The 25,239-nt window shown below is 49.8% G+C and overlaps 1 protein-coding gene across 1 annotated transcript in view; it reads right to left on the reverse strand.

Moving 5' to 3' along the window:
• The window catches only part of UNC13A (unc-13 homolog A), a 75,534-nt gene that overhangs the window by 36,122 nt on the left and 14,173 nt on the right, over positions 1 to 25,239 (reverse strand). The window contains exons 4-14 of the mRNA XM_070374703.1: positions 23,650 to 23,679; positions 22,959 to 23,058; positions 20,806 to 20,923; positions 19,082 to 19,205; positions 18,302 to 18,375; positions 17,398 to 17,452; positions 15,447 to 15,482; positions 11,995 to 12,202; positions 3,587 to 4,120; positions 2,970 to 3,078; positions 1,223 to 1,269 (exon numbers count right to left, since the gene is read on the reverse strand). Of these exons, the coding sequence (XP_070230804.1) occupies positions 1,223 to 1,269; positions 2,970 to 3,078; positions 3,587 to 4,120; positions 11,995 to 12,202; positions 15,447 to 15,482; positions 17,398 to 17,452; positions 18,302 to 18,375; positions 19,082 to 19,205; positions 20,806 to 20,923; positions 22,959 to 23,058; positions 23,650 to 23,679 (1,435 nt within the window). The remainder of the gene's footprint in view (positions 1 to 1,222; positions 1,270 to 2,969; positions 3,079 to 3,586; positions 4,121 to 11,994; positions 12,203 to 15,446; positions 15,483 to 17,397; positions 17,453 to 18,301; positions 18,376 to 19,081; positions 19,206 to 20,805; positions 20,924 to 22,958; positions 23,059 to 23,649; positions 23,680 to 25,239) is intronic.

Consider the following 25,239-nt stretch of genomic DNA (forward strand, 5'->3'; position numbering starts at 1 on the left):
AATTCGAATTAAGGCAAATCTAAATAAAAATATATTTAAGAAATCAATGAAAACTTTATGCTCAAAATTGGAAATATATGTGCATATTTAAAGTCTATCCTGGAAGAAGGGACTTCAAAGCCCATGGGAAGGAGGAAACAGGAAATGATATGTGTGCTATTTCCTCTCTGCTGCTTTGGCATAGCTGGTGAATTGGAATGAGGGCTGTGGCAGATGCCTGGCGGCAAGTCCAAATTCACTTTTCTGAGAGACTAATCCCGGAGACAATTCAGGTGTGGTTACTCTCCTGAATGTTCCCACTGGCCAATGAGAGTGATGCCTGCGGCCAATGACACCAGGACAAGCCCTGGGGTGCTATTCAGGTACCAGCACTCCCTGAAGGATCAGACAGAGGCTTGGAGACGTCTGAACTCTGTCTCTGCTTGGCTGCTTCCCCTGCCTGGCCCTGCCTGTGAGGGAAGCACTCTTGAGAGCGCTTCCTGCATAAATCATGCACACAGGAGCCCCACTTTCAGACCCTGCTTCCAGGGCTCCCCACCTGGGACACTTGCCCACCTGGGAGTCACAGCTTCAAAGTCTGTACAAGGGAAAGTAGTAACCCTCCAGCTGCCATTTAAAATATTAGTGTAATTTACAAACATCTTTCACATCCTCTAACCACACTTAATCTCCCCAGGCATTAAGGGTTGAATTGTGCTGGAATGCACAAATGCTGAAAAAGCACCCTGGAAAATCAGTAACTTAAGAAACTAGACATGAAAAATGTTCCATGTAAGAACAACTAGTGTCATCAAACAGCCAGCAACTGTAGCAAAAATCTGAGAAATGCAGAATTGAAGCAAAAAATTCACTCCAAGGTTGCAGCTGTATCATGCAGGAAGTGGATTTCTTCTTTACCTTACATTTTGTCTAGGGGGAAATGGTCTTGAATTATATGAGTGGCTTGGGCAAGACCTTTCTGGACTCAGTTTTCTCGTCTGTAAAATAGGGGTAGTGGGCCCCCCATGGGTTCATTGTGAGGATTTGATGTGTTACTGTCTTTGGCTCATGCTGGACTTGAGTGTCTTATGACAGTGGCTACATTATTTCACTCATGCTCAATCTGTCTCCTGTCTAAATGGAATCTCTCCCTGCTCTGGTTGGGCTGAGGCTATGGTGCAAACCAGCCTCAGGCTCTGGATTCAAAACTTCCTCTTTCTCCCCACCAAGATCCATTACTCACCCGCCTTTGAACCACAGGGACTTGGACATTTCTCCTTCTCCCCGGGCCTGCAGGACAGATAGATAGAGTCGGTGTGGTTGCCCCTTCCCAGGGCAGCACAGGTACCACACCCACAACCGTCTCCCCTTTGCGCTGGGAGTCACAAAGCCTGGGTCCTAGTCCTCACTGTGTATCCTTAGGGAGCTCACTGACTTTTTCTGGGCCTCAGTTTATCCATCTGTAAAATGAGAAGAAAGGAGATACTCTCTGCCACCAACTGCAGTGAACTTTAGTCCCCTTGTCTGTGAAAATGGAGGGTTTTTTGAGCATCATCTCAAGCAACAGCTCATGCTCTATAGTCCTGGAATTCTTAGAAGCTGGCTCAACATTCATAAGAGCCTGTCATTTGATTATGTCACCTGATTATTTGATCTCATGCCCCAGGGCCTTTGTACAAGCTGCACTACCTCTCTGTATGCTTTCCCATCTTCATTCTCAACCAGCCTCCATCTATCATTTAGGTCTCAGCTAGACCCAAAGTCAACACCTCCCGCCATGCAACTAAAGGGTGGCATCATGGGGTCAGGGAGAGGGGGCGACGGGCAGGGCAGGGAGAATGGTCTGGCACTTTCTCCTGAAATACTGTTAAAGTACTTTGAATATCACTTCACTTTAAGTATCATCTCCTTCCGTGAGTTTTCCTAATTGCCAGATTAGCTTTATGCCCCTTCTATGAAACCCAGAGGTCCCACTCATGTTTATTTTTTCTTGTCATATTATTAGTTTCATTACAAGGGTAGCTGCTGCATTTTTTCATTTCATTTGTTGACTTAGGGAAAGTTAGTCAATAGCCTTTTCACAGCATATTCTTTGCTACTCTTTGAATCTAGAGCCATGGGAGTGTATAGTAAAAGAAAATTCTATTGCACAACTGATAAGAAATTTGACTTGAAACTTTTGTAGCTCTGATAATTGATGGTCTGAGACTTTGGGAGTCTGTTTAGGATCTCTTCCTCCTGCCAGCCTCACCCCAGTTTGGGAGGTCGCTCTGGATAACAACACTGCTCTGTCCCCAGCCCAGAGAAGGCTGAATGAATAAAGCAGTGAATGAATGGCCTCATTCCTGCTGCCCATTAGAACAGTTATCCTGACCTTGACATTAATTCTATTTTTCATCTAATTCCTTTTCCAATACTGATCAGACTTCAGACCTTTCCCTAATCCCAACACTGACACCCAGTATGACCCCAAGCACTGACCTCTTCCCCTAACACCAAGTCTAACCCTGAACACTAATGTTTGGCTGCTGCCCTAACCCTGATGTCCATTCCTATCTCTGGCTTGTATCCCCGTCCGTGAACCTGGCCCCTGAACTTGGCCATAGCCATGCTCTCAGCTTAATTTCAGCTCCAGGTTCTACTTCACCTCTCCTTCTTCCCCACTTAGAAATCCAGGGCTACCCTGGGGAAGTTGGACTGGGGCTTGGTGGAGGCAGCAGGTTGAACCAGAGAGTAGGTAGGCATGGGTAGGGCCAGGGAGGAGTCAGATTGGGCAGGGGCTGAGCTGGGAATGGTGGGGCTGGAGCCAGGGCAGGCGTGGGTGGGGCTAAGGAAGGGGGAAGTGGGTGGCATGGGCTTGCGTGGGCAGGGCCAGGGAAAGGACCACAGTAGTAGATTGGGGCTTGGAAGGAGTGGGGAAACGGGCGTGGCCAGCCTGGTCGTGGGTGTGGATGAGGCGTGGGCGTGGCCAGGCTACTGCTGCCACTCACCTCCTGCAGCTGCAGCCGCACTTTGTTGAAGGCTCGCAGCCAGTTGGCCTTGGCTCTAGACATGGAGTCCTGACCCTCTTGGCCTTCCTCATCTTCTCGGGGCCTGAAACTGAGGCAAAGGGTTTCATGATGCTCCAGGGCCAGCACTCTCTTCGCCCTCCACTGTCTAAGGGATGCTGGGCCCTCCGTGGCCTCCCTGGCACTTCAGAGATACAATGACCCACCCACGACCCTCCGGCCACCCTCAGTTTCCCTCCCCACTTCCCACATGCCCATCACCTCTCTGACACCTTTGGGTCCCCCTATGTCCCCTTGCCACCTTCCTGGACCTTCTGCAACTTTGTAATCCTATCTGCCCAAGATTCTTCTGATACTTTTGTGACCCCTCCAACCCTGGAAAGCCCTCCAGCCCCTCACAACCCCCAAGACTCCTTCATGACCCTGCTTGACCCACTCTGACCCCACTGAGCCCTTTCTGATCACCGAGACCCTCCTATCCCATCCTAGACCCATGACGCTGTGAGAGCCCTCCTCCCTATTCCCCAGGTCTGCACTGACCCTACCATGACACCACTGACCCTGTGACCTTGTGATACCTTTCAACCCCTTCCCATTACCTCTCCTCAGCCTTGGGGGCCTCAGGCTCCTGCTCAGATGCAGGCACTTCCTCAGGCACGGCTGGCTCAGGGGCCACCTTGGGTATGTCAGGGGCCTCAGTGGGCATGGCTGGGGCCTGGTCCTCTTTCTCGGGGGCGGCAGGTGGAAGGCTGACACGCTTGAAGTCCTTGGGCTCGGCCACGGCCACCTCCTCTCGCATGGCATAGCCTCGGATGTCATCTGGCACCTCCTCCTCCTCCTCCAGCTCTTCCTCGTCTTCAGGTAGCTCCTCCTCCTCCTCCAGGAAGTCCTCCAGGTCCTCATCCAGCTCTTCATCCAGCTCCTCATCCAATTCGTCCTCGTCCTGGTCCCAGCGCGGCGAGTCCTTGTGGTAGCTGACCGAGCTGTGGCAGGAGTGGTAGGAGTCCCGGTCCCGCTCATCTTCTAGCTCAGAGCCCTGCAGGCTCTGCTCATCCGGGTCGAAGTCCTCGCTCAGCTGTGAACTGCCTTGGCTCAGCTCCCCTGAGGAGGCGTAGCGGCTGCTGCCTGTGGGGCTACAGGGTTGGGCCAGGGCTCAGGGGCTGGAGCACAGAGCTGCTGCCTGTCCCAGCCCTGGTCACACAGGTTCCCTCACCCAGTCATTCTTTGGGTTGGTCATTCCCTTTATTCCCAGCATTGGTGGAGCACCTCTGGGCACCAGGAAAACACAGCCGTGAACCAAAGAGACAAAACACCTGTTCTTAGGTCATTGACTATCTTGGGGGACAGGCAATAAAGTCAGATTGACAACAAAATCAGTGCCCTACTGCACGCCTATCCAGGCACTGTGGAAGCTGTAAGGCATTCACCCACATGTTGAGGACCCCGAATGAGTGTCCCTGCCACAGCCCTCTTGGAGACCTAGCCCTCCTGCAACAAACATAGTTGCCCCTGTCTACTGATGTCTCCCCTACCCCCGCCTCAGCCTGGTTCTCCCCCTGCTGAGCCCCCTCCATTCATCAGGACTCCCCCTCAGTTCAAAGACATATGTGCAATGCATCCACTTCCTTGCATCCTGGGCCCCACGTTAGTCCAGGCTCTGCCATCTCCATTAGATGCTGTCTTACTCAATGTCCACTTCTCTCCTGGACATTAACATTTTCCATGAAAGCCACTATGGGTTTATCGGAATCATAAACCCAATCACAGACCTCCTCTGTTCCAAACTCGACCATAAAAGTAAAGTTAGTCGCTCAGTCATGTCCAACTCTTTGTGATCCCGTGGACTGTACCCCACCAGGCTCCTGGGTCCAAGGGATTCTCCAGGCAAGAATACTGGAGTGGGTTGCCATTTCTTCCTCCTGGGGATCTTCCCGACCCAGGGATCGAACCCAGGCCTCCCACATCGCAGGCAGATTCTCTAAAACCCCATGCCATCTCTGCACCTGTGTGTGGCCCAGGCCCTCCAACTTCCCTACCCTCAGCCGCCTCCATCCTCCCTTCTCTCCCCCTGCTCCAGCCACACTGACCTCCCGACTGTCCCTCCAACACCCTAAACTGTTCCCACCTCTGGACCAGTGGTAAAGAACCTGCCTGCCAATGCAGGAGATGTAAGAGAAGCAGATTTGATCCCTGGATCACGAAGGTCCCTTATAGAAGGAAGTGGCAACCCACTCCAGTATTCTAGCCCAGGAAATACCATGGACAGAGGAGCCTGGCGGATTACAGTCCATGGGGTTGCAAAAAGAGCAGAATGCAACTAAACAGCAACTGGGCCCTAGCACTTGCTGTGCTCCCCAGGAACCTCCTTCCTTGCCTGCTTTACCTGGAAAATTCCTTTGGTGCCCACTGAAATAGCACTTCTTTGGGTGAGTTGAGTCTCCTTCAACCTCTAGTCAGGTCAAACCTACCCCCATCCACACTATATGCTCCTTATATGCACCCTGGATCACACTCAATGTAACCAGGAAAAAACATCGTGAGGGCAGACACACAGGCCCCTTCTAATCACTCATTCAGATACTTAATAAACAGCATTCCTTGTCTTAAACACTTCCTCCACTCTCAGTGACTAGGATCCTGTTTCTCAACTAGCCCCTGGGATGCTTTAGGAATCAAACAGGGGTTTCTCCCCACCCCCACCCCCCGCCCCATCCTTATTTGCTCAGCTATGTGTGTGGTTGACTGCTTTTCATTGCCTGTCCTTATAGACAGCAAGGATGGAGGAATCCTCAGGTATTATTGGGCTGGAACAGACTCCCAACTCCCTCTACTGGTGAATACTCCCAAAGTCCACTCCGGCACATTCTGGGTTCCCAAGTGAGGAGTGTGCCTAGGACTGGGGTCCCCACACAGGTCTGGAAATTCCCTCCTGTGACACCAGGCACCATGTAAATCGCTCCAGGCCACAAGATGGTGGGACCGATGGTGCCCAAGACTCCTCCCACCCCAGCTCTGACATTCGGGAGCCAACACAACTCTGATCCCAGACGCTTCTCCTGGATCCCATTGAGTTAGCCACCAAGAACCTCCCTGTATGATCTGGCCAAGTCTACCTTTAGCTGAGCTGTTTTTTCTGCCTGGAATTCTTCTCCTCAGACTCCTCATTTATCCTTCGAGGGCTAGCTCCCGGGCACCTTCCTCCAGGAAGCCCACCTTGCCCTTTCCCACCACCAGGGTGTCCAGTTGTGTCCCTCCCTTAAGCCAAGCCCTGACCTGCAGGATGGGATGTCTATTCCTCTGGGGACACGCAGTGCCCACACTGGGCAGCAAGACCAGGGTGGCACAGGATGGTGTCTTGAGTCACTGTCAGGCTGTTCTGCCTATGCACCCAGTCTCTGCTGTGTGACCTGTTCATGGGGAGAGTGGAGAGGGCTCCCTCTTTTCCATTCCCACCCCCCATTCCATCCTAGGAATGCTTACAATAAACAGACTCTCCCTGGGACATACAGGTACACCCAGGGCTGGAGAAGGACAAGACAAGCCCATGCACACAGAATGGGAGCCAGTCCGGGACCAGCTCTGTGCACACCCTGCTTTGAGACCCAGGCAACTCGCTCCTACACTTTGAGCCTCAGTTTCCCTATCTGTAAGAAGGGCACTCTTCTGCTTTTTTCCTCTAAGAGAAGACTCTTCCACCTACTAAAAGAGCTCATATTTTCATTATATTTGATATCTTACTCTCCTTTCAGCTGTTTCCCATATGTTGAAACTTTGTTCCAATAATTGCATGAGTCTGAGCCAGTTTGAATATGCAAGTGAATGATGCTTTACAAATGTTAGTGGTGGAAAAAATGGTAGGAGAGGCTGTTAGGGAGACAGGAATGCTTTTGAAGATATTTGGAATAAGGAAGTCACTAATACAAACAGAAAGGGATCTAATTCTTTGTTTTCAGGATGGCTCACACACAAAGGAGTTAAATGAAGGATACTAGAGTAAATCCAGGGTAAGACTAATTCTACTCCCTCTTATATCACTAAGCGGTTTACCTTGAGTATGTCATTTCATTTCCTTGGACCTAAAAAATAAAGAGGTTGGACTAAATGCTCAATCTCATTTTCTCTTTTTTGAAGTCCAGTTGATTTACAAAGTTGTGTTAATTTCTACTGTACAACAAAGTGATTCAGTTATACATATATATTCTTTTCATATTCTTTTTCATTATGGTTTATCAGAAGATATTGAATATAGTTCTCTGTGCTGTACAGTAGGACCTTGTTATTTATTTATTCTATATATAATAACTTACATCTGCTAAGCCAAACTCCCACCCCATCCCTCCCCCAAACCCCTCCCCTTTGGCAACCATAAGTTTCTTCTCTATGCCTGAAATTTTCTGTTTCATAAAGTTCATTAGTGTCTTGTTTTAGATTTCACATATAAGTGGTATCATATATTAAATATTTGTTTTCTCCTTCTGAGTTACTTTACTTCTTATGATAATTCCTAGTTGCATCCAAAAATACTCTGGAAAAAGTTCCTTCTAACACATGTCATCTATAAACTATCTGAACTTTCTAAGGTATGTGCAAAACATAGAAAAGTTTAACATAAAACTTGTTTAAATACCTGCAAAAAAAACCCAAAACAAAACATTGTACTGGATGGTGCTAAAGAGTGAGTAGGGAGGACTTCCCTGGTGGTGCAGTGGATAAGAACCCACCTGGCAAGGCGGGAGACACAGGTTCGATCCCTGGTCTGGGACGATTCCACATGTACTGCAGCAACCAGGCCCCTGCGCCACAACTAAGGAGCCGGAGCTGTAGAGCCCACGTGCCGCGACTACCGAGCCCGCACTCTAGAGCCCACGTGCCGCGACTACCGAGCCCGCGCTCTAGAGCCCACGTGCCGCGACTACCGAGCCCGCGCTCTAGAGCCCACTGGCCGCGACTACCGAGCCCGCACTCTAGAGCCCACGTGCCGCGACTACCGAGCCCGCACTCTAGAGCCCACAGGCCGCGACTACCGAGCCCGCGCTCTAGAGCCCACAGGCCGCGACTACCGAAGCCCTCACACCTACAGCCTGTGCTCCGTGACAAGAGAGACCAACGCGATGAGAAGCCAGAGCGCAGCTACAAGAGACTAGCCCCTACCCACTGCAAACTAGAGAAAGCCTATGCAAAGCAAGGGAGACCCAGCAAATCCAGAAATAAGAAAATAAACGTTAAGAAAAAAAGACTGAGTAGGGAGCTTATCAAGGTTTTCTCCAACTTATGTTCTACCCAAACGCTCTAGAGTGTTGTCCAATGGAAACGTTTTCTGTCCATACTATCCAACAGAGTAGCCATACGTGCATGGCTGTTGAGCATTTGAAAAGCTTCCAGTATGCTGGAGGGACTGAACTTTTATTTTACTTATTATTTAAAATTTGAGCTTCCCTGGTGGCTCAGATGGTGAAGAATTAACCTTCAATGTGGGAGACCTGGGTTCAGTCCCTGGCTTGGGAAGATTCCCTGGAGGAGGGCATGGCAACCCACTCCAGTATTCTTGCCTGGAGAATCCCCATGGAGAGAAGTACCTGGTGGGCTACAGTCCATGGGGTCGCAGAGAGTTGGACACAACTGAGCGATAAAGCACAGTGCTCAGCATTTAAAATTTAACTTTAAAAAGCCACTTGGGGCTGCCGTATTGGATGGCACAACCCTGAAAGCTCATTTACTTCGATGGCACAAAGAGAAACCATTTAAGATTTCTTTTCTTACTGCTTTATTCAAAATAAAGTGATTCTGAGGGTTTCTCCAAATCTCAACCAGGATGTAAACACTTGTTTGCATCATTAACGTTTTTGTCGAGAGTTGAGAAGTCTTGCCATTCAGGAGGCTGGATGGCTATGTTTAATACCAGGTTTGCCCCTGAATTTTTGAATTCAGGGTTTGTCCCTGAATTTTTTAATTGAAGGATAATTGTTTTACAGAATTTTGTTTTCTGTCAAACATCAACATGAATCAGCCAGAATGTGGTCAACCCAGGGGTGGTTCTAAGACGCTGCTGGGAGCAGAGAGAATGGACCATCTCCTTGGTGGGTGTCCTTGCTGCTGATGTACAAAGAACAGCACTTCTGTCTAGCTGTAGGACCTTGGGAGGCTAACTTTGCGGCATATGGGTTCCCAGGTGTCTTTTTAGGGCTGATAGGCAATGTGGCATTGTGTCTGTGGTTATGGACTCAGAAGTCTGCTTGACAGGGTTTAAATTCTGGCTCAGTCACTTACTAGCTGTGTGATCTTAAGAAAGTCACTTAATCTCTCTGCTTCATTTTCCACAGCTGCCCTGAGGCATGTGGGGTCTTAGTTCCCCGACCAGGGATTGAACTTGCATCCCCTGCACTGCAAGGTGAATTCTTAACCACTGGACCACCAGGGAAGTCTCATAAAACAAAACAAAACAAAACAAATGTAGCACTTAATAAGTGTTCAATTAACCAGCATTATTTTTCTTGCTTATAGACATGGCAGAACCAAGACAGGATGAGGCAGGTGCAGCCGAGTCCTTCGAGTGCAGGTTCAGCTCCTGCTTTTACTTAAACTGTGTATTTTCCTCAGCATGGATTTTTTAGAAAATTCACTGAAGTGTAACTTACATACAACAAAATTCACTCTTACGAAGATGTATTTTGGTGAATTTTTTGTCATGGGCTATTTTGGGACTCATTTTGATTTTTAAAATATTGCATTGACATATTGATCTTGATGACTGAGTTTTTTGGCACCCTCTAAATTTTGTACTTGAGGCAACCTCAAGTGTACCACACTTGCCCCAGCCTAGTCCTGGACCTATCTTACAGGGTTTAACCTCCAACTCTGCTATATCAACTGCTAAGTCGCTTCAGTCGTGTCTGACTCTGTGCGACCCCATAGATGGCAGCCCACCAGGCTCCTCCGTCCCTGGGATTCTCCAGGCAAGAACACTGGAGTGGGTTGCCATTTCCTTCTCCAATGCATGAAAGTGAAAAGTGAAAGTAAAGTCACTCAGTTGTATCCGACTCTTCGTGACCCCATGGACTGCAGCCTACCAGGCTCCTCCGTCCATGGGATTTTCCAGGCAAGAGTACTGGAGTGGGGTGCCATCGCCTTCTCCGCTGCTATATCAGAGTCTCACACAAATTGGAGGCCCTGGTGTATGTGTGAACTGAGCCTAATATCTTATTTATTTACTTATTTATATGTTCTATTTTTAATTTTCTTGGCCACATGCCATGAGACATTTGGGATCTTAGTTCCCTGACCAGGGATAGAACCCACAACCCCTGCACTGGAAGTGCAGAGTCCTAATTGCTGGAGCACCAGGGAAGTCTCTGATCTAATATCTTACAGAGATCTGAGGGGTCATATTAATAGAATTGGGCTTCCCAGGTGGTGATAGTGGTAAAGAACCCGCCTGCCAATGCAGGACTTATAAGAGACGTGTGTTTGAACCCTGGGTCAGGAAGATCCCCTGGAGGAGGGCATGGCAACCCACTCCAGTCTTCTTGTCTGGAGAATCCCATGGACAGAGGAGCCTGGCAGGCTACAGTCCATGAGGTCTCAAAGAGTCAGACACAAACTGAAGCAACTTAGCACGCACATGCATTAATAGAAGTATAGGTTCAACAAGAGAGTAGAGAACACTCAAAATTTTCATCCTGCCCATCTTTTAGTGAAGGAAATGTATTATTTGGGGAGCAAACATTTTAGAAGACCGATGACCAGTAATTCACCAAGCCACTGCTTCCACCCAGTAGGTTCACCACAAATACTTGTCCTTATGATGATTTACCAACTGTGTGACTTCAGGCAAGTGACTTAACCCCTCTGGGCCTTGATTTCCCATCTGTGAAATGGAGTCAATAATATTCCCACCCAGAGAATGAAATAAGATGATGAAGGAAAAATGTTGGACCAGAGCTGGGCACCCAGTTAGCTCCGAATACTATTATTTGTGTTATTTACCTAACAGTCACTACACAGCACTTTCAGAAGCCACCCAAAGTACTTTACAAATATCCAACCTGTTTAATATCATGTTTGCTGCTGTTAAGAAACCAGGACTGGGGAGATCAAGTCAGCGAAGAGGGGAGCTGCAGGCACACGTTTCAGTCTCCTGGGCTCAAGGGCCAACACGCCATGCCCATGTAAGCCAGGGGACCAATCTATGAGGTAGGTCTGGGGACAGCCTACTTTGAAAAGAGTAGTGATGGTGGCTGGGCTAAGAAGGGGTAACTCCTAAGTCACCACGCCCGGGTCGCAGTGGTAAAGAGCCTGCCTGCCAATGCAGGATTTGTAAGAGACGCGTGTTTGATCCCTAGGTCAGGAAGATCCCCTGGAGGAGGGCATGGCAACCCACTCCAGTCTTCTTGCCTGGAGAATGCATGGACAGAGGAGCTTGGCAGGCTATGGTCCATAAGGTCTCAAAGAGTCGCACACATGCCCATGCCTGACTAGCAGTGCCCATGCCTGCTGGTCAGGAACACAGAGTCAGGGGCCACCAGGAAGGCTGAGCAGGACCACGAGCCACCCACTTGCTGGGTGTCTTTCTAGCACAACTGTGTTTCAAACCACCCTCATCCCCTCCCCATCCCTGGTAATGCCCATCTCTTCATCCACCTGCTCGCCTAAGCAGTTAGAGAGTACACAGGGACCAGAGGCTTTGAATTGGAGTGCCAAGGAGCCCCATTTTGCAGGGGAAACTCTTAGGGGCTTTGTGACTTCCTTCTCCTCCTTCAACCAAAGCAAACCCCTTTTTATCAGGCTTGCGGGGTTTTCTTGGTAAGATTTTGGGTAAAGAAAATTTCTCATACCTACAAGAAAGCATGGATGCTGCTTCCTTAGACCCACTTGCCTCCAGCTCCCTCCAGCCTCCTCTTCCTCTCTCCACTCCAGGAGATAGAGTTGGACATACACAGACACACAGACACACACACAGACACACACACACATACACACACACACACACCCTCCATCCCACAGTGACTACCTGAGGGCCCGCGGTTCGGAGAACTCCTCATAGCTGTGCATGGAGTCGCTGTAGGATTCCCGGGAACCCAGGGGTGGTGGGCGGACAGAATACTGGTGGACTGAGGCATTGGGCTGGGACGTAGTGTAATAGGGTGGCGGGATGCTGTTGCTTGTTTCACTGCGGTAGTCACTGTCACGGTCATCCACTGCGCTGTCAGGGTCATCATCTGGAAGAGAGAGGAGGTGAGGGGAGAGAGTGAGGAAGGGAGGCAGAGAGAGAGAGAGAGTGAGCACGCAGTGGAGGCCAACACAGCCTTGCAGACTTAGGAGGGTCTTCATTGACTGCTAACCCAAGAAGAGGAATCTACCAAAATGAATAAAGGATCTTGGGTCATATTACTAGAGGTATAGGTTTTAGAATAAAGGAGGTGAAAACCCTGCTTTTCTGTATGTGGGTCAAATGGGACCTAGAGTCTGGGGACGAGGGTAGGTCCTACAATGTGAAGAGGACAGGAACAAATTGGAAGGTGTCTTTCAGCTCAGATGTGAGAATGGACCAGTCCAGGCTCTCTGAAAACAATATGGGTTTTTCCATCAGGTAATGAGTTTCCCATAATGAGAGTCACCCAGACACTTAGGGGGAAGTTGGAGGGAGATCAGGAAGACAAGGTAGAGTATAAATGCCCTTTAACCTTCAGAGATTTCTTGATATCCTTCAGACCCAGACCTGAACTCACATGTATAGGGAGGAGCTCTGACAAGGTATTGTCTCCCTCAGAAAGATTAGATTATTGGGTTGGCAGCACCATCACAAGCCCAGAATCTATCGCTCAGATGGAACAAGGTAGGGCTGCCAAACTCCAAGTGTTTAGTAAGAATTAAAGAGTACTTCAGTTCAGTTTGCTTTCCTTAGTAAACACAAAACAGATTTTCTTTCTCAGTAAAAAAGAAACCGTCTCAAAGGATGTTAAATTGTGGTGCGAACAGGAGAGACTCAATTTATTTGGAAAGCAATAGTTGAGCTGAAAAGAAGTGAGCTGCCTGCCCCAAATTAACTTCCTGATTGGGTCCCCCATGGTACACTAGGCTGTGGTACCAACTTACTGGTGATTTTAAACACCAAGAGGGTGGGTTATACTTTTTATTTAAAGATTTTTTTTTAACGTGGACCATTTTTCAAGTCTTTATTGAATTTGATACAATATTGCTTTTTTTTTTTCGATCTGTAATCTTAGCTCCCCAACTGAACCTGTACTCCCTGCATTGGAAGTGCAGAGTCTTAACCACTGGGCCACCAGGGAAGTCCCTGGCTTATACTTATTTTTATGTCTTTAAACATTTTTTCTCATCTCCTAGATTTTTTTTTTGCTTTATTATTTTAACTTTCTAATTCCTTTTCCCTCTAATAGAGTCTATTTCTTTATATTAAAAAAAGGTCAAATTTTTTTAATATGGTAAACAATTAAAATATTAGTTTCATCCTTTGCTTAGAACTAGCTATCTGATTCAGTCCCTATTTTGCCTCCAGAAAAACCTTAAAGTCCTTTTTAGCAGCAGTGCTGGCTTTAGCAGCATAGCTCTGGCTTTGCTTAGCATAGCTCTGGCTTCCCGATCTCTCATTTGATGTGGGCCGCTGTGACCGGCGAGCTTTTCATCCTGTCCCTGCCGTGCGACCACCGCCACCTGCTGCGGTCAGAAGCAGACACAGCTGTGAATTTCCACAGCTTAGATGTATGAGCGTCAGGGTGAAACTGATGGGCCTTCAGGCCTGCAGTGGGGCATCTGAGACTGGGGACAATGTGGCAGGTCTACCAAACTGCCCCTCTCACCAACTTGTTTTCTACACAGTTATTTGGGTTTGGAGTCTACCAAACTGCCCTTGACCAGGCTTAAATATTTCCAGTCAAATCACATGAGACTCTCTGCATGTTCACCACACTGATTTTTTTTCGGACAGATTATCAGTTTTTAAGGGGAAGATTGCTCTCTGTTGGATTCTTTCTGCTTTTGCCCAGACTCTGCTCTTTACCAAATTGTTTCTGACCAAATTGCCTGCTTCTGGATAAGACATTTTCAGCCACTTTTGTTTTGACAAAATGATCTGCTTTGGGCCCCATCGTCTTTGCTCTTCTTGACCCAATTATTGTTACAGGCTTTTGCTAAATTGGTTTTAATCCAGAATGTCTTTTCTTTCTTTTTTTTAACTGTATTGCTTGTTTGTGTGAAACTGCTTGTGACCAAGCCTTCTTGTCTGCCAAATGTCTATTTTGGCTAAACTGGCTTCTGATCAACTTGCTTTGACAAATTCTTTTGGGTCAAAATACAGCTGACCCTTGAACAATACAACGGCTAGGGACGCCAACCCTCTGGGCAGTCGAAAATTCACGTGTGATTTTATAATTGGCCCTCCATAGTCACACTTCTGCATCTGTGGATTCAACCTACTGGGATTGTGTAGCACTGAAGTAGTATTTACTGAAAAAAATCCACATATAAGTAGACCTGTGCAGCCCAAAGCCATGTTGTCCAAGGGTCAGCTGTATCTGTAAACAGTTTTCCTGATTCCAGGGTCAGGAAGATCCCTTGGAGAAGGGAATGGCAGCCTACTCCAGTATTCTTACCTGGAGAATTCCATGGACAGAGGAGCCTGGCAGGTTATGGTCCATGGGGTCACAAAGAGTCAGACACAACTGAGTAACTTACACTTTCCTGATCCTGAAGGGAGGGTGGGGTGGAACTTGCCCATCGGGATGTGGGGATGGGGTGGAGGAGCCTCCAGTTGATGGAGTAGAAATCAGGAGGTAGATACATGGTCAGACTAGAGGGCTAGATTTCTGGGGAAAAGGCATGGGGAAAAGGGAGCTATTCCTTAGAGAGAACACAGTCCTCTAATCTGGGGAGAGGTGGCTTGTTTCCTTTCCCTGGGGGCAACTTGGAGGAAGCTGTGTGTGTTGGGGGTGGGGGGGCTTTGGGAGCTGAGTTCTTCAGAGTGCTATCTGCCTGGGGGGTTCTCTGCCCAGCTGCTCTGTCTGAGACCCTCTCCCCTCTCCACCCACCAGCTTCTGAGTGACACTGGGGCTGGAGGAGGGCTCCGGGTGGAGGAGGAAGATGGGGAGACAAAAAGAGGAAGGAATCACAGGAGAGGAAATGAGGTTATACATGGGGAGCAAGGTGGTAGGGAGATCACAGTGCCCAGCTGGAGACAGGCAGGTCTCCTGTCTAAATGCCCACTCCTCCCAGCTGAATCCCCCACCCGAATGATGGGACCCACTCCCCATGAGACAGATCATGACCCTCAAGCAGATGTTAGTGATGGGGGGGCAGAAGGCACAAGAGTGGTCTTGCCGGTCCTCTGGCCTCAATGCATCAGCCACAGGCTCCCCGCTTCCCTGATCGAAGGGGCAGGGGCCTCATGGTCTCCAAGGGGCCTACCTCCCCGTGGCCTCCCAGAACATCAAGCTGAGTACTTACTCTGCTGCTCACCCCAGCCAAAATAATTCCAGTTGCCTACAAAGAGAAGGGCAGAGATAATAAAAGGGAGCAGACAGAGGGGGAGGCATGGGGAGGGGGGCTCCCCCATCCTCCTCATTCTCCCCATCTCCTCCTCCCACCCAGGACCCCATGCCCTTTTGCCCTGAGGATCTTTCCCGAGTATCACTGTAACCACTGACTTTTGTTATAGCTTCACTCACCATCTTGGGAAGAAGGGAGCATATCCTCATTGTCTGACAAGACCACAAGCTCAGCCAGGAAGTGATAAAGAAGCCATTTGGACCCAGGGTTTTCCATCTCTGAAGTCTGGGGTCAGCACGCCTCATTCCTCTCCCCCCACCTCCCCATCCTCCAGATAATGAAGGAAACACTGCACTGGAGATCTTCAGCTTTGAAACATCCCTGTTGTGTGAGTTTTTATTTTAATGATTCTTATTTTATAAGTGAAGAAACAACGCTCAGAAAGGCAGAGTAAACAGCCTAAAGTCACAGAGCCCGAGCATCAGAACCAGGGAGAGAACTACACCTTCACTCCCTCAGCTCATCTTCTGGCATCTCAGAAACACAGCTTGGACCAGAATTCTGACTCCTCTGACACTCGGCTGCCTCCTTTGTGAAATAAGTGTGATAAAACAGTCCCAGGAGACCTTGGCAGTAAATGCTGGGTGGTAGGTCTCCATTCTTAAACCGAACCCACCTCTGGCTTCAGGTCACCGGCCCAGGTACTCTTTGTCATCTGCTCCTGCCCCCACCTTGCCTGGCCCTGCTCCCACCACAATCCTTCAATGACCCCATTCACCAGAGAGGGGGCTTATAATTTCTTCAGAGCAGTGGTGATCCCTTCCCAGGTGTGGAAATCAAGGGACCTTCTCCATCTCACACCCCAAGCGAGTGTAGGAATGGGGTCCTTCAATTGCAGTTGCTCAGCTCCTCCCTCCACCAATCTCCATCATCACATATCCTGGGCATAATGGGGGGGGGAGGGCAGGGGGAAGACGGATACAGGAGAGACCATGAGAGGGGAGGAGAGGAGGATGGGGAAGCAGATGGAAGAGGAGAAAGAGGTTGAAGGGTGGGGTGGAGGCAAAGTGTCATGGCTTTGGGTTTTGCCCAGAGACTATAATTTTCACTTCCCTATCTCAGAGGACTTGGAGGGCGCTTTAAGGAGAAAGACATCTCCTAGATCTTTGAAGACCTGGTCTGGGGGCATCCGAGTGTCTACAGGGCCAACCAAGGAGGATAAACACTCTTGAAAAGTCCAGCCTTTGGTGAAGGAGCAGTGTGTAGAGGAATACAGTGACCATCATCATCATTAAGAGATACAGCAGAGTGGAAAGAGAAGACAACTCGGAGTCCCTGGAACCTGGGTTCAAACCCGGGCTCTGCCTCCTGCCACGTGTGTGACCTTGGCAAGTCACCCCTCCTCTTGGACCTCCACTTCTTTATCTAAGAAAATAGGAGCCTGTTATACATGTGTCGGCAGGATTGTCTGTCTGCATCGTCTGACTGTGGGCTGCTTGGGGGTCTGTGCTGGCCTCAAGAAAGTTTGTTGAATGAGTTATGGGTCCTCATCCAGGACCTAAGGAACGGAACTGAAGACTCTGCAAAATGCTTTTCAACCCTCTAGATGTCCTGCATTCTTCCAAAAAAGATCAGAATGCGGGGGGCTATCAGATGCCCCTGTTTCAAAGACAGGAACTCTAAGGATCAGACAAAGACCCTGGCATGCCAGTGGCCACATGGCAAGGCAAGATTCAAACCCAAGGGCCAGATCTTTTCCTCTTTCCACTACACTGTGACTGGATTCTGCTCACTCTTAGGACCCGTATCATTGGAGGGGAGTGACCCATTCATTACAGAGCACAGTCATGGGGTAGAGGAAGGATGAGAGTTTCATCTGGTGCCCAGGAAGGAGCTGAGAAGTACTTACAACACTGATTGCTGGGAACAGGAAGAGGCTTGTCTTGCTCATCCTGGAATGAATACTGTGGGGGAGGGAAGGAGAGAGGGTTCATCTCAGTGGGCTGCCAGAAGCCGTGGCCCTCTGTTCTCTTCCCTCTTGACTTTCCCTGCCTCTTAAGTTCCCTCTCTCTGGAGGAGGATACAGCTGTCCACAGAGGAAGAGGGAGAGAGATACACAAAGACAGTGAGAAACAGATATAGAAAAAACAGAAAAAGAAACACAGACGAGGGGAAAACCCAGAGGGGAACGAGAGAGAGAAGAGAGAACCCTGAAGCGGGGAGCTAAAGAAAGGAGAAGGTGAGAGCTGAGTTTGGACAAAAATTACTAACAAGTGAGTGATACTCCCTCTGCCCCCTGCCTCCCACTAAAGAATGTTCTAAACTTGCCTGCTCTTTCTTCCCTGCCCTTACCTTCTGAAGACTGTCTTCCGGGCCACACTGGGTTTTTGAGCTGTGAGAATACAGAGCCCAGAAGAAGGGGGATGGCAGGGAAGAACAGGTACGGGGGCAAGGGCTGGTGGGAAAGGCAAATTTTTAAGAAAACCTGAAAGTGTGACTTGAGGAGTTGAGGGGTGAGGGGCAGAAAGGGGGTTTTAAGAACTGTAACGGGGCCTCTGCATCTCCTTAAGAGTATTTAGTAAATATAGAACCTCAGTCCATTGATATCATCACGTCCTTGGTGGGCTGTCTGTTCCTTGACGCCATCCTTGGCTTGAGACTGGACCACGTGAATCACAGAATTTAGGCAGGTTACAGAGTTAGAGACACAGACACAGGGGAAGACAAGTGGAGAGAGAAATAGAGGGTGGAGGACATGGGGAGACAAGGAGAGAGAGAGGAAGGAAAGAGAGGAAGATGATGCCAACGCTCACCTCATCCTGGTCCCGCATGGCGTTCAGCTGCTCCAGCTTCTTGGCCCAGTAACGGGCCTCCTCTTCCGGGATGTCTGGAGGCAGAGGCCTGGCCGTGAGCCTGGGAGCCCCTCCCTGCCCCTCAGCCTCCATCCAGTGTGTCCTGCCCGCCTATGGGGCTGGTCTCCAGTGAGTGGGGAGAGAGGACAGGAAAACAGAAACACCCCCTCCACCACGCCACCCAGAGCTGCCTTGGGAATGAATGGAAGACAGGAGAGGAGGCGCACCCTAGCATTAGGGGATGGGGATGCCATGGGTTCTTGGAAGGATGACATGGGAGAACTGAGCTGCTTCCAGGAAAGGTAGAGAGGCTTCTCTGTGTCTCTGCCTTTGCTTATCTCTACATCTCTCTCTGATTCTCTCTCTTTGTCTTTCTGCCTCTGTCTGTATCTTCTCCATATCCAGCTCACTGCTGCAGCCTAAGACCTCACCAAGGGCCAGCCAGGACAGCTCATATCTGAGCCCCATAGGTTGAAAAGCACTGGCAGCCCATTCGTGACCTGCAGGAGCTGGAGTGTGCTCTGTACCCAGCAGGCACACATCTCTGCTGACTATGATCTGGGAGACTCTCTTCTGGGGAGGGGGAGCCTCATCCTCAGAATGAAGGGTCATCTGATGAGATCAGGAACGTTCAGGATGGTATGGCTATAGACATGAAGGGTTATCTGGATCCACCCAGGCCTGGTCATTCTCCTGGGGCTGAGCAAGTGTTCTTCCCAACGCCTCCCCAACCACACTCACCTAAGGGCAGCTCAAAGCGGGTGTCGAGGAGGATGCGGTGGAAGGTGGGGTCCTTAGTACCGCAGATCTCGCTGTCCGCCATGATGACCTGAGAGTCCAGGGTCAGCCACTCTCCAGGACCCTCCTGCGGGGCGGTGGGGTGACAGGGGGTGGGGTCCCGCGTGAGGCCAGGTGAGTCACACACCTGCTGTGCATGGGCCAGCAGGCCTCTGCCCTCACGTGCCATGCCTCTCTCCCTTCATCTCACCCTTAGGCCAAGAACAGAGCCACATCCTCACTTCAGATAAGGAAACCAAGAAGAAGGGTCACAAATTCAACGCATCATGGTGGGTCTGGGGAACCCAGAGAGAGGGACCTGCAGGGTCAGGTAGGGGTGGTCCCAGCCTCGCACAGCGCTCATCCTTCCTGAGGGGTCAGCTTCAGATAGAAGATCTTACCACCATCCTGGGAGGAAACCCCCCGAGTGAATGAACCAGTCCCACTTGGTTCAGGGAAATGAGCTCTTGAGCAGTGGGGTCCACTCTGAACCTCAGTTTTCATCTCTCAAAGGAGACTGATGCTCTGTAGCCCCAGGGAGAGGCTGGCAGGGGTCAGGGGAGCAGTCCAGGGTCCCCGGCCATAGGTCGCAGTTGTCCCAGATGACAAGGCCCTCCTCATGCTTGGGGGGAGGGGTCACTGAGGACATTGTGGTTCAGCCACAAGGCTTCCTTTTGGAATCGCTTGCCTGGACTATTGCACCCCTTTCTTCCCTTTCCATTCACTCATTAAACAATAAACCCTCCTTGGTGCCTGCTCTAAGCCTGGGCCATACTGGGCAATCCCTGAGAAGCCCACAGTCACAGAGTCTGACACAGACACTCCCAGCACCACAAAGCCATGGGAAGACCAGAAGCTGGAAGGGGAGCTGAGGGATTCAAGGGGGGCTTCCTGGAGGAGAGGACATTGGAGCTGGGCTTAAGGGTGATGGAAAGGAGGACACTTGAAACCCAGAGAACAGCGTATCTGAAAGAAAGCTCAAAAGCCATCTGTGGGACCCGTGAGGAGTGTAGGTTGCGGTGTGGGGGAAATAAGGCTGGCAAAGTTGGTGGATGCCATCTGGAAGGCCTCCCAGGGTGATAGGCAGGGAGGGCAGGATAGGATTCTAGGGGTCAAGTGGAGGGGGTGAGATTTAAGGCCAGGCGGCTAGAGAAGGAGGCCAAGGTTATTTTCTAGTACTTCTCTGGGACGGCTGCAACCTCCCTCCCGGATGCCCATCTGGGCACAAAGTGCTAGTTGCTCACAATATCCCTTCTCCTCTCTTCCGTAGGGATACATTTCTAGTGGGGCTGTGCAGCTAAAGACTGTATTCTCCAGATTCCCTTGTAGGTAGGTGGGGCCACATGGCAGTTCTGGACAATAATATGTGAGTGAAGTGCCTTGAGCAGTTTCCAGTTTGGGCCCTTGATTAGGAGTGCAAACCCCCTCCCTTGTCACCTTTCCCTCCCCTGACTGGAATGCAGATGCAATGGTAATCCTTGGCCAGCCATCTTGGGCCATGAGATGGAAGCCACGCGGGGAGAAAGGCAGAATGACAAGACGGAAGGACTTTACAGCCTGGTGACTGGAGCTGCCACAGCCACCCTGAACGCCTATGTGAACATTGTCAGGAGATGGAGAGAGAGGCCTGTCTCGTTTAGACCACTGGCCTCTAGGCCCCTCCCAGGCACTCCTATCCAACCACTCACTTCATTGGACTGGCGGATGGTCCGCAGGGGGATCCACACAGTGCCCACCATCGTGTCCCAGATGAGACCCTTGTTCCACACCTCCACCGTTAGCCCCAAATCCAGGCGATTAATCTCACTGTTGAGAGAGGACAGAAAAGTCAGTTCAATAGCCTTTGGACACATGACCAACTGGAATGCAAACCCAGGTCTGAATGAGTGCCAGCCAGGAAGGTGACACAGTAGTTCTTGTTCTACAGAGGGAAACTGAGGCCAGAGGGCTAAGTTACATGCTTAGGGTGTCACAGCAGAATCAGGATTCCAAGTTGGGAAAGAAGGAGTGGGGACAAGTATTACATGTACCTTCAATTCACCTGGCCCTTCCTCTAGCCCTCAGACCCTGAGAATGCTGGTTAAGTGAGGAAGAGGCTCCAACACCCTCCATGGCTCCCTATTACTCCCATGATAAGGGCAATTCATCCTTCCCAGTGTCATCCCTCTCCAATCATACGGGGACACCCTTAAGCATATGAATGATCCCACCTCTAAGCACTTTCCCTGCAGGAAATGTAGAGATTTGGGGGGAAAATCTTCATGAATGTCCAATTCACTGAATCTACCAATTTACCAAAGATTCATCTTAAGGAATGTTCTCCTTGAATATACCTGGTCATTCAGTAACTGGCTTTAGGGGAAGTTGAGGACTATTGTTTCCCTCTCCCTTCACCTTTCCCCTAAATTGTAGGACTAGCACCTTCCTCCCCTTCTCTAAGTGCCCCCTTGCTCCAGAATCCCAACTCTGGATTCTCCCATGGCCTCCCACAGTCTCCAGCCAGCCTCTGCTCAGGGGTTGAGGGCTGCCGGGTCCCCATTCCAGCTCTGCCAGCTAGAGGCTATATGACACTGAGCAGGTGGCTTTGCCCCTCTGGTCCTCTGTTCCCTCATCTGTAACATGAGGATTGTGTTAGCACACTCTCTCCCAGGGCTATAAGGCAAAACTGATTTAATCAACGCCTTGGAAGAGGTCACGGCAGATGTTGGCCATCATCAGAGTAGGAAGGATGTAATAGGAGGTCTTCCTAGAGACTTCCCTGATGGCTCAGATGGTAAAGCATCTGCCTACAATGTGGGAGACCCAGGTTCGATCCCTGGGTCAGGAAGATGGTCTGGAGAAGGAAATGGCAACCCACTCGAGTACTCTTGCCTGGAAAATCCCATGGATGGAGGAGCGTGGTAGGCTACAGTCCATGGGGTCACAAAGAGTCGGACATGACTGAGTGACTTCACTTCACTTAATAGGAGGTCTTAAGTGGCTCCAGGTTGAGAAGAGGGTCCAGATCATGAATTCATTCAGTTTTAGACAAATATTTATTGAGCATCTATTATGTGTCAGCCTCTGTGCTTGGCATGGAGGTCACAGGGGCAGAGACCAATAGGGCGTTACCCTCTTGGAGGTCATAGTCCAGGGGAAGGGGCCAGAAATGTATCAAATGTCACACAAATGGATAAAATTACAATTGATGGTGAGGCATGACACTACTCTTCAATTACAGTTTGAGGGTGGTGATCAGAGGGGACTGCCCTGAGGAGGTGACACAGTTCAGACCCAAAGGACCAGAAGGAGCCAGCTGGGATGGAGAGAGGACAAGAGCAAAGGTCCTGCAGGCAGGAACAAGCTGGACATGTTGGCAGAACCATGCAGAGGTGAGTGTATCTGGGGCAGGTGAGCCAGGAGAAATGGAGCACATACTGGTGTGAGGTCACAAGGACCAGGTCTCGGGGGGCTACAGGGAGGGATATGGGCTTTGTTTCGAGGTTGATGAGCCACAAGCCAGGGGCAAGTTTGGAGAGTGGCAGGATATGATTTGCAGTTTTAAAAATATCCCCCTGGCTGCCTGGAGGAGAACAGATTGCGGGAGGCGGATGGCAGCAGGAGGCCAGGGTGGAGGCTGGCGGGCAGCGGGGACTTGGCTGCTGGCCTCGGAGACAAAAGCAAGTGACTGGATTCGAGAAGCGCTTCAGAGGCAAAGCTGATGACTGGACAAGGGGCTGAAGGAGGAGGGAGGGGAGTCCCAGACGACACCCGAGTGTCCGGCTGTGCCTTGCGGGACCAGTGACAGGCCTGACTGTGCCAGGGGGTGAGGCCATGCAGGTTCCAGTCACTGCAGACTCACAACATGAAATCCTGCTCCCAGCTGGGCTGGCTGCCTCGGACAGCGATAGTCGTGCTTTTGACATTCTGCACCTTCAGGGTCACGTAGGTGTTGAATTTCTCTGTGGCAGTGAAGGCAGATGTCAGTGCAGGGGCTCAGGCACCCCCCTGTGTCCCTTCCCAAGCTCTCAGTGACCCCACTATGATCCCCAAGGGTCTGTGAGTTCTGGGGGCCACCCCAGGTCCAATACACTGGGGTGATTCTGTGCCTCCCACCCCCAGGTCAGCCCCCAGAATCCCACCTCAGTGCCTCAGAGCACACCAGGGTGGGGTCTTGGTGCAGGGAGACTGGGAATTTGGGGATGCCTAATCCTTATGCTTAGAAATGATGACGTCCAATATCCACGGAAATAAGAAATTTCCTTTGCCTCTCTGAGTCCCAGTTTTGTTCCCCGTAGCCTAATCTAAGAGTCCCTGCCCTATCTCTTAGGATCCTGGGAAGCACCACTGGCTCAGGGTGAGCCCTATTCCCATTAGGGTTTTCAGGGGATGGTCGGGAAGACTGCTGGGGGACCCCGGACCAATTCCGATGCTCTCTGTGATGCTCGCAGACGTGCAGCCCAAGTTCCCCATCACTGGCTCAGACACCCTCCCTCATCTCTCTAAGAGACAGACAGGCAACACAGGACAGGACAGGAATAGAGGGTACTTACCTTGGGCACCATCAAACTTCGCTTTTTTGACTGTGGAGAGAGACAGAAATAGGGAAGGGAGACGGGGAGAGTGGTGGGGAGGAGAGAGACAGAGAGACACAGGAAAATAGAGACATAGTGAGAGAGATAGAGAGAGAGACGCAGAAAGAGAGAGAGAAGAGAGGCAAAAAACAGAGCAAAAGAGGCAGATAAAGAGACCAGATTAAAAAAAGAGAATAATAAAGACAGAGGCAGAGACAACGAGAGGGAGAGAAATAAGGAGAGGAGGGAGGCAGGGATGAGTGGGAGAGAGAGAAGTCATCAGACAGATGAGCACAGGCAGACCTGTGACGGAAGGAAGTTTGGACCTTGGGAATATTCTCTGCCCCACCCTCCTCCCCATCAAATTTCCCCAAAGCTCCCTCCCTCCCTCCAGTGGTGACTTTACTCACAATTGAACAAAGATTCAAAAGAAGAGACCTCCTACAGGAAGCCCTCCAGGATTTCTTTAGAAGGAGCCAGGGAGTCGGGGAGAAGGAGGTAGAGGAGGAAGGAGAATCAATCTCCAATGATTCCCATCCCCCAGTTAGATTAGTGAGACTTCTCCCCTAACTGTCCAGCTCAGTGTGTCCTATCAAATGCTCTCAGGGTTTAAAGTCCAGTATTCAAAAGGGATTGGGAGAGGTGAGAAAAATCAACCCAGAGAGCTGAAGCTGCAGTATACATAGAGACATCCCAGTCCTGGCCAGGTAGGTTGTTAGTTTGTCCAGCCCTACTTGACTGTGAAAGGCGCAAAGCCAGATATACCTCAGGGTCCCAGGTGGTCCAGTCTCTTCATATTTTACATAACCCCACAGCCCCAAGTGATTCAAAGCAATTTCATTCATTGCTGGACTTCCTTACAGGGTATTAAACTTTCACTTTCAATATCTCCCAGATTCTACATCTGCCCTCAATGTGTTTCTCTACCATTACTCTCTACTCCCACCCAAAAGCTGCTGCCAAACTGAGGCCTCACTCCTGGTTTCTGTATTTCCTTTTCCCTTTAAACTTTTCAAGAGACTATTTTTGTTTGAGCAAGCAATCATGCATATTTTACAAAATCCAAAGCAACCCAAAGATTATACGATGAAAATGAGGCTCTTTCTACCCCAGTTCTCACTATCCCTCCAGGATGCAATCAACATTAGCTGTTCCTCGTGGGACTGGAGACAGATAGTCCATGCATCAGCAGTTGTGTGCACGTGTGTGCTATTTCCTACACAAATGGTAACATTTCATACCCTCTGCATGTCTTGAAGAGTGTGTGCAAGTAAGTTAAAGGATAAATTCCTACAATCAGAATTGCATTTCTATTCTTTCTCCTTTTTTTTTTTTTTTTTTTGAGAGTCAAGTTCAGCCTTTTTCCTTGCAAGTACAATGGCCTCCCATCTGGGATTCAATCTCCCATAGGGATTTCATTTCTCTGTCCTCACCACTTGAATTTCTTTCTCAAAGAAGTACCTGAATGGAGCCAGTGAAAAGAGAATTCCCATCAAGGGCTGGGGAAGTAGGGTGGCTCTAAACACTAGTCAGTAAATACTACTTGTTCCCATTGCAGATCGACTGTGG

The sequence above is a fragment of the Bos mutus genome, chromosome 7, assembly GCF_027580195.1.
Source record: "Bos mutus isolate GX-2022 chromosome 7, NWIPB_WYAK_1.1, whole genome shotgun sequence".
Taxonomy (NCBI): domain Eukaryota; kingdom Metazoa; phylum Chordata; class Mammalia; order Artiodactyla; family Bovidae; genus Bos; species Bos mutus.